Genomic DNA, 9,771 nt, shown 5'->3' on the forward strand with positions numbered 1-9,771 from the left:
TGCGGGCTGTGATGTCATTTCCTCTGTACTTACATGGGTACTACCAGGTTCGTTGTCACTTCTTCTGTTGGTGACAACGCTACTTGCAGGCTGGGATGTCACTTCTTCTGTCGTGGAACTTACATGGGTTACTTTCCTCTGTACTTACATGGGTACTACCAGGTTCGGTTGTCACTTCTTCTGTGGTGACAATGCTACTTGCAGGCTGTGATGTCATTTCCTCTGTACTTACATGGGTACTACCAGGTTCGGTTGTCACTTCTTCTGTCGTGACAACGCTACTTGCAGGCTGTGATGTCATTTCCTCTGTACTTACATGGGTACTACCAGGTTCGGTTGTCACTTCTTCTGTCGCTGCAATGCTACTCGCAGGCTGTGATGTAATTTCCTCCGTACTTACATGGGTACTACCAGGTTCGGTAGTCACTTCTTCTGTCGTGGCAACGCTACTTGCAGGCTGTGATGTAATTTCCTCCGTACTTACATGGGTACTACCAGGTTCGGTTGTCACTTCTTCTGTCGTGGCAACGCTACTTGCAGGCTGTGATGTCATTTCCTCTGTACTTACATGGGTACTACCAGGTTCGGTTGTCACTTCTTCTGTGGTGACAACGCTACTTGCAGGCTGTGATGTCATTTCCTCTGTACTTACATGGGTACTACCAGGTTCGGTTGTCACTTCTTCTGTCGCTTCAATGCTACTTGCAGGCTGTGATGTAATTTCCTCCGTACTTACATGGGTACTACCAGGTTCGGTAGTCACTTCTTCTGTCGCTGCAATGCTACTTGCAGGCTGTGATGTAATTTCCTCCGTACTTACATGGGTACTACCAGGTTCGGTTGTCACTTCTTCTGTCGTGGCAACGCTACTTGCAGGCTGTGATGTCATTTCCTCTGTACTTACATGGGTACTACCAGGTTCGGTTGTCACTTCTTCTGTCGCTGCAATGCTACTTGCAGGCTGTGATGTAATTTCCTCCGTACTTACATGGGTACTACCAGTTTCGGTAGTCACTTCTTCTGTCGCTGCAATGCTACTTGCAGGCTGTGATGTAATTTCCTCTGTACTTACATGGGTACTACCAGGTTCGGTTGTCACTTCTTCTGTCGTGGCAACGCTACTTGCAGGCTGTGATGTCATTTCCTCTGTACTTACATGGGTACTACCAGGTTCGGTTGTCACTTCTTCTGTGGTGACAACGCTACTTGCAGGCTGTGATGTCATTTCCTCTGTACTTACATGGGTACTACCAGGTTCGGTTGTCACTTCTTCTGTCGTGGCAACGCTACTTGCAGGCTGTGATGTCATTTCCTCTGTACTTACATGGGTACTACCAGGTTCGGTTGTCACTTCTTCTGTCGTGACAACGCTACTTGCAGGCTGTGATGTCATTTCCTCTGTACTTACATGGGTACTACCAGGTTCGGTTGTCACTTCTTCTGTGGTGACAACGCTACTTGCAGGCTGTGATGTCATTTCCTCTGTACTTACATGGGTACTACCAGGTTCGGTTGTCACTTCTTCTGTGGTGACAACGCTACTTGCAGGCTGTGATGTCATTTCCTCTGTACTTACATGGGTACTACCAGGTTCGGTTGTCACTTCTTCTGTGGTGACAACGCTACTTGCAGGCTGTGATGTCATTTCCTCTGTACTTACATGGGTACTACCAGGTTCGGTTGTCACTTCTTCTGTGGTGACAACGCTACTTGCAGGCTGTGATGTCATTTCCTCTGTACTTACATGGGTACTACTAGGTTCGGTTGTCACTTCTTCTGTGGTGACAACGCTACTTGCAGGCTGTGATGTCATTTCCTGTGTACTTACATGGGTACTACTAGGTTCGGTAGTCACTTCTTCTGTCGTGGCAATGCTACTTGCAGGCTGTGATGTCATTTCCTCTGTACTTACATGGGTACTACCAGGTCCGGTTGTCCCTTCTTCTGTCATGACAACGCTACTTGCAGGCTGTGATGCCATTTCCTCTGAACGCACATTAGTACTGCTAGAGTCCATTGTCATTTCTTCTTTTGCACCTACAGTACTTGAGAGCAGTGACGTCATTTCCTGTGTTGTAACAGCAGTACTTACCATTTGTGTCGTCATCTCCTGTGTACTTGCATAAAAACTTTCAGGTTTCGTTGCAATTTCTTCCCTTACAACTAAAGTATTTGTAACCTCTGATGTAATTTCTTGTGAAGTAACATCAGTACTTGTATGTTGCGATGACACTTCCTCCGACACAAAAGTTCCTGTTTCAGTCAAATGCTCTGAGCTGGCCGCATTTGTCGACACACTTTCAGTTGTCATAAAAACAACGCTTGTATATTCGTCTGTATAATCATCAGTTGTTGACAGTGCGCTGGATGGTTCAGTTGCCATTTCACTTGATGTCTCTGTGTCTGTTGTTGTGGGCATCGTCGTTGTTACCTTCGGGGTTGTTGTGACAGGGACTACAGATAAAAAAACGTTGATCGCATACAGCACGATTTACTGGTCATCGGTTTTGAGTGGAGAAATCGTCGGCCAAAATGATCGCAGAGACCATATTACCAGCAAAGGTGAGTGAATAACCGTTATTTGAAACTAATCAACGTGTTCAATGTCATTACATCTGCTTAATTAAACCGAATAACAAATGCATCACCACCATAGACATGCTGACAAATGCATATTTAGAAACAGGCGGATTTTGCAGTGTATATAAATGTAAAATTCACATAAATTACCTGTTGTTGTTGCTGTCTTAGTGGTCGGCATGGCAATAGTTGTCGGTCCATTTGCAACTGTTGTTACAACTGCTGAAAAAAAAGGTATCTGATTGGTCACTTTTCTCAATGGATCACCATATTTTTGTTTCTATTTTTGCGGAAGGTTATGTAGAAGTTACAAGTTCATTGCGTCCAAGACCTCATTTGTCTGTATGTTCCTTTGAAGCATCCCAAAGTTATGCTATCCACACACATTTTTATGGAGGAATTAAAGCAAAGGGTTGTAAACTTCAAGAATACAACTGAAGACGATTGGAACTAGTTTGGGATAATTGGCTGGTGAAGTAATGTCGATTTCATCTACAAAGTAATCTCATCTGCTTTTCTTTTTACATTACACACTTGTTTTTATGAGTAATTCGCAATATTACAACATTCAGCTATACGGCACGTAACTCTTTTGAGATATTTGGAAAATATGAAAATCCAATTATCCCGAAATAGTTCCAATCCTATAACTAAATCTGCTGAAATTAGAAAACATGTTATGTTGTTAAGTACAACAATGAACCATCACAGCTCACCTGGTCGTGGTCCACAGTCTGCACAATCAGTGCCATAGTAACAGAACTTGTTGACCGAAAGGGGGCCACCGTCGTCACAGATGTTGTCCGACGCGAACACACAGGTGTTTCTACAAATGTCTGGATAAAAATAATAAAGGCACGAGAGATGAAGAGAGATAAGTCGGAATACGCGCGAGGTTGGTATTTGAATCCGAACTTTTGAACATTGAACCTTGCGATCATGCCTTAAGGCGCCTTAAATAAAATTCTTTGTTTGCCGTTCGCGTGCTGGTAGGTTTTCAGAGAAAATTAGGAAAACAAACACAATGTTAACACTACTATAAATAAAAATATTATATTTACAAAGAAACCAAATGAAAATTGAGCTAATGTTAATACACTTGTGTTTTTTGTCTGTGTTTGTTTTTTCCCTGGGTGGCTGATCGGTTTTTCAAAAATTCAAGGACGGCAAAAAAACAAAGAATTTCCTTTAAATGGCCTAATCGAAAGACTGTTCTTTCCCGCCAAAATATTCCAAAGTGTATCGTCACAAAGTGATTGCAAAGGCTATTTGGATTTTACTCAAATAATGCCCACTTTGCAATGACGATGCTTGATACAACCTTGAATGTCAAGTACAACAAAACATTACGACTTTTAACACGTTTTTCGAAACGTTTGGACATTTTGCAGCATCCAAGTACACATCTATGAAGTATGGTATCGTAATCTCAAAAGAATAAGCCTTGACATGTCAATTTGCTCTTCCGCAACACTGAAAAATTATTTGCGGTTAAAAAACTTACAAGAGAGCGTTGATGGACCGACTGCAGTCGTGATTGCGGTAGTTGCCAAAGATACCGAGGTCGGAGTAACTGTTGAGATCGCCTGCTGTAGAGTTGTGGCAGGAGTTGTTGGAGTTGTTGTTGGAGGCGCTGCAGTTGTCACTGTTCAAAAAGATGTTACCTTCAATGACATTGTGCTCAATGGCAGGTAAATTGAGTACTCTATCATATAAGTGTGATATAGACATGTATGGTCAGGAGTTGTATGGTATGGTGAAGTGCTGTGTGGTGTAGTGCGGTTTGGTAGTGTATGGCAGGGAATAGTCTTAAATTGCGTTGTATGGAGTCACGAGTGGTATGGTGTTGTGTGTTATGGTGGTGTGGTGGGGTATGTGAAAGGGTGCGATATGGTATCCCATCAAACTGCATGGTATGGTATCATGTGGAAAGGTGTGACTTGTCGTGTGGTATATGTGGTGTGATGTTATGTGGTAGGTGTGTGTGCGGTATGATATGCAGTGTGCTATGCCGTTCTATGCGGTGACAAGGTGTAGCCTCGCACATTAATTTATGTCGTCTGCTGTTCGATCGGTGCGGTGAAAAGTTATCAAAGCAGGATTTTTGAAATTCTGTCAAAAATAATAATTCAAATTGACCACAAAATTATTTATGCTGTATTGCATGCCGTCCGTGAAAGAGTCTCAAACTGTTGGCGCGGGCAGCTTAGTAATTATAATGAACTATAACAGACTTACCTTCGCGTGGTCCGCAGTCGTTACAATCGGAACCGAGGTAGCAATATTTATTCGTAGAGCCCGGACCGCCGTCGTCGCAAACAAAATCGTTTTTGAACAGACATGAGTTGTCACATAGAGTTGCTGAACGGTGAAAAAAAATATGTTGAAATAGTCTAATCATCTAATACGCTGGCTCAGAGCATAAGACTGACATAATAAGAATTACAATTTATGTCCCACGGAGGCTTTACAAACATTTTCACATTTGAAATACTACTTTTGCTAACTTTTGTACTCAGTCTTGATCTACTGTTACACCGTAATTGTGATAAAGAATGGTGTAGTATGGAAACACAGAAAACAAGAGACTTACCTGCGTGCGACGGAATAGCTATACAGATAATCTGCAAAATAAAAAGCATAGAAAAGACGCATAAACGACTGACAAGTCTAATTGACAGCGCAAAGGTTGCGTAGAGGTCAAAGTAGATCATTAGCATATACCGGCGGCACACATTAAGTGGTCCGCCGACGTTAATTCTGTATGGCCTGCAGAAATCTACACGCTTTCATATGGTGAGCATACCTTGAACGACTTGATTCACGCGGCTTGACTTGTTGGGTTGTGCTCTCCAAAACAGACAGAGGCAGAGTTACGCTTTCTTTCCTTACTAAAGTTACAGTCAGTGGGAAAGTTGGCAATCGACCATGATGATAAAAATTAAAGTCGTTGTTCATCATCTGCCTATTCCGGATTCGTGTGAAATATTTAAAATGGCAACCGCCATCAAATATGAAAGAAAACTGACATATTCATTTTATTTTTGTGTTAAAACACGATTTGTCTTTATTTATCTATCCACATGGCTTCAACTACTCGTAGGAACAAACGAGTCTCTGGAATCAACGATGGGGAACATAATTTCCTGAATATTTCACTCACTTTCAAATATCTACTTCTCGTTCAAAGTTCCCTCAGCCGTGACTTTTGTTATGTTCTCCAAAATGGACTTGTTACGTTGTCCAAATGCCATTCAAATGACAATACCTATCCATTGTGTGAACAAAAGTTTGCCCAATTCAAATAACAAGTCTATAATTGTCTAACAAACGCAAGAAAGTTTCGTCTCACTGTCATCAGAAAATTTGAGCAGTACCTGGGTAGAAATTCAGACGGACTTATTCTACTCAAACATTAATTATTCTTAATTCCATGGGTCAAGTTCCGCTGAAAGTTCCTCAACGTCAAAAAGTCTCGTGTCGTGCAAGCTCTAAAGGGAGTGTATCTGTATTGCCAATTTTGTAACTGGTTTGCTGCGACGGTGCCATCATTTATTTGACTCTCAGCATACCTGGACAACTTTGCTACACTGATCGGTGTGAGATAGACGTGAAACCTTGCCACGACGACTTCAATTTCTCCCCCCCCCCCCCGCCACCCGTCCAATCCTCGTCAATGGGATCATCTACTCCTTGTAACAGACAGTGAAGCTTTAACAAATAGTGCAACACTCATTCATAAGTCCCACAATAGTTACATTCGCCAATGGACTTTTGTGTGGGAGAGGAAGCGGGTATTTGCCATTAACCATATGCCGCATAGGCTGTGATTCTGTGGAGAGGGCCTGTAGTCTTGAAGATCTATATTGGCAGTCTCATAAGCAACTTTGGGGAAACCTGACAACTCGAACTGGTAGACAGACGAGCTACGTGCAAACTGGAATACGACATAATCGGACAGTGTCTTACGGTGGCTTTGAAATTATAGGCAGTTCCTTTCACACCAATGCACCCATTGAATCACAGTCTCCTTACACAACCGGGCGTGTTGCGTGTTTTGTTTTTTCTAAAGTGAGTCACATACATGGAACAAAAGTTCCAATCAGCATATACTAGTAGACGCCTCAATTCACGCGTTACATCACCGATATAAACATCATATAACACCAAATATGCATACAAACTGGAGAAATGATAAACAATTTTGTTCGATACCTTTTACAAAACGAAATACTGGAAATGCGATTTTTCCATTTTGTCATATCTACAAAAGAAGACTTAAAAATAGATCTAGCTTTAAATTTGTTTGTAGAAGGGACTTGCATACAGACAATGGGGAGATGCTACGTGGAGATACTTTCGCCAAGTAAGTCAATATTTCTTCACCTCTGTACGCGTTACTGACAAAGTAGCTGGCTCCCGTTTGTTAAACAGGGCGCAACAAGACAAGCATTTATGAATTGTATCGATGAAAAGAAAACAGGAATTTGCATCATTACTGGGTTACAAGGAGATCTACATGTAGCGTCTGAATCGACTCTTGAACGCGATCAACATGGCCGGAGGCACTCACCCCTGACTGGGGTACAGATGTAAACTGGAAAGTTCTAACTATGGAGCACAAGTTGTAAAATTTCCGCACAATAGGGAGTCAAAAGTGTACATTTCGGTTCAAATACTAGCATCAAAACTATAAATCTCCTACGAAATGGTTGATCGAAATCGTGCTTGAAGCAAAAAAGCGGGTCAAAAGTCTACATTTTATCAAAACTTTATTTGTTAAAAAGTTTAATACGGGCAAGCTAGGGTCGAAACCGCGGTACATACATGTACGTGTATTGCAGTGCCACCGGGACATGGTCGAACGCGTCGGACAATGTGTATGTACAAAAGTCTTGGTTTTCGTCGACTTTCGCACACGTCGAAGTGTTTTAGATCAAAGTTGTCAATGCGCTTGAAGAAACTAACAGTTAGTCTACCGTTAAATTTATAACAAATCTTTTGTTTGTTCATGAACCCAGTGGTAAGCAGAGTCCATGATATGTATTTATGTAAATGAACATCAAATTATTTCCGGACAGAACAATTACATCGTAATGTACTTGGACAACACATCGTTAACACATCGTGACCTCCGTCTATTCATGACTTTTGAACTTGAATTTCGAACGCTTATGCAATGCACAGCACAATAATTGGTGTTGGAGAGCAGTTATTTTATACACGTAATGTATTTATGATATTTATGTCGGCTAATGTGGTTTGACCTACTTCAAGGAGGGCATTTACTAAGAAAGATCAACCGTTTTGTGCAATCACACGGCAGGGCTCTGAAATGTTAAAAAGTATGAGCATCTTCGTACTTCAATGAAAATAAGCATGTTTTTTTGAAATAGATATTTTCGCAGCTGGAATCTATGACCACGTAAGGGTGAAGTCTAAGAACAGTTTCAAATTCAAACCAGGGGCGTGACAATTAATATTATAATTATCGTACTTGTGCAATAATTTGTGCAATAAGCTAGAAGTTATTGATAAATTTTATAACTTCCGTCAAACGTTAAACATCTAAGCCGTGAAAATTGCGATTTGCGTTAGTTTCGTTGTATTTCTCCCTGTGCACGTTGCCGTTTTACGGGAATGGTCGTAAAATTCGACCACGCCCACGTCCTTATAGTTGTATAGCTTTCACCGTATCATGGAGTTACAGTTAATCATCGTTCTCACATGCAAATTTGTTTATGGTTGTTGCATCTTTCAATCAAGTGCAAAGCTCATAATTCGGTCCAAGTTTAGTTAGCTACCCTTCGACATGACTATATTTTCATTTCAGCTATAGATATTATGGAATTAAAACCAACGTGACTGCATGATACATTTGACGTGTACAGTGTTAAGAAAGACCACCCAGTGACAGAAATGTGACATAGGAGTAAATGAGGAAATGTACTTACATGTACCAAAATAGTAGCGAGCTGTAATTTACATCGGAGTGCCATCATCTTGAAGTTAGCAATGCACGGTACAGTAGACGCCGTGACAGCTCAAAATGTAGTGTGTGAGTTCAGGTCAGACAACGCCCATAGCAGTTTGGTAATGAACAAGTATCTATAGCACTTTAGAGGTATTTCGGAGAGTAGTTTTACCAAATATTAAAATCACAAGGGAACTGCCATAGGCTGTTTCGTGATGTGAATTTTGTCAGGACGGTGTCTCTACGCGGAGTGGCAAAGCTTATTCCTAAGACCGGTGCTGAAGGAAGTCTGCCGGCATCAGTGCAAGCGATTTGGTCAGTCACGTGATGTGAGGGGGTGAATCCTTTTATGAAGACGAGAATTTCTGGAACAAAAGCAGAGCAGTTGCGTAATCGGGCGGATAAAAGGAATGTCCCGGATTACTTTAAGTTCCCAGCCCGATTCAGGATTTCCCCTATTGTTTGACATGGCCCACATCGCCCCAACTACAAAGACAGGGTCGGAGACGCTTTCCATTGATGAAATTTCACTACGTCGAGGAAGTTACCAAGCGTGATACGGTCGACTGGAATTGTAACATCCTTAATGTTTTCGATGGTTTGTTTCCGGCAGTGGTAAACCAACCTACCTTATTTAAAACTCCCCGACCCTTCAAAGTTGTTCTCTTATTTTAAACTTCGCTTGATTTTACCAATTTTTGCTGTTTGAAAGAGCCGCACCCTATTGAAAAAGTTTTAAAACATTGAAACAGTTCCCGACTGACCAACCATATTTCCCGGCGCATGTTAATAATGGAACCATGCATGTTTTTAGGGGATTGTGGTGTGAGGGCCATCAGCTAAACTGATCAGCACGCTCGTAACACGTGATAAAATGCCTTGGGGTAAACTGGACTTGAAATGGCTTTGGAGTATAATGGGTAGAGGGACGGTGTGTGAACTAACAAACAGAAGCAATGCCTATTATGTTAAGCAGTGGACATGAACATCGAGGAATAAGATTGTACCACCATGTGATATGAAAGATAAAAAAGTACTCTTAGGAACGAAATAAACCGAAGATATTTGTCAATGGGTTACGCTTTGTCAGCATTACTTAGAATGTTATTTTCATCTTACGTTTAAGTCTACTTCGGAGAGAGATAATGGCTTTTTATACATAGTCCGTGGGCTAGAGGGGGTCTACGTGCACCCCCCCCCCCCACAGGATAACAAAC

At 41.6% G+C, this 9,771-nt stretch overlaps 1 protein-coding gene across 1 annotated transcript; it reads right to left on the minus strand.

Moving 5' to 3' along the window:
* Window positions 1–79: 79 nt before the first annotated feature.
* LOC139144437 (uncharacterized) lies at window positions 80–8,875 on the minus strand. Its single transcript, XM_070715137.1, has 7 exons — window positions 8,535–8,875; window positions 5,174–5,204; window positions 4,819–4,941; window positions 4,085–4,225; window positions 3,297–3,416; window positions 2,731–2,799; window positions 80–2,454 (listed from the first exon to the last, which is right to left on the minus strand). Exons 1-7 carry the CDS (start codon window positions 8,580–8,582, stop codon window positions 80–82), a joined length of 2,907 nt encoding a protein of 968 aa, XP_070571238.1. The 5' UTR covers window positions 8,583–8,875.
* Between the last annotated feature and the right edge of the window lie 896 nt (window positions 8,876–9,771).

This window comes from Ptychodera flava, chromosome 11 (genome assembly GCF_041260155.1).
Source record: "Ptychodera flava strain L36383 chromosome 11, AS_Pfla_20210202, whole genome shotgun sequence".
NCBI lineage: Eukaryota > Metazoa > Hemichordata > Enteropneusta > Ptychoderidae > Ptychodera > Ptychodera flava.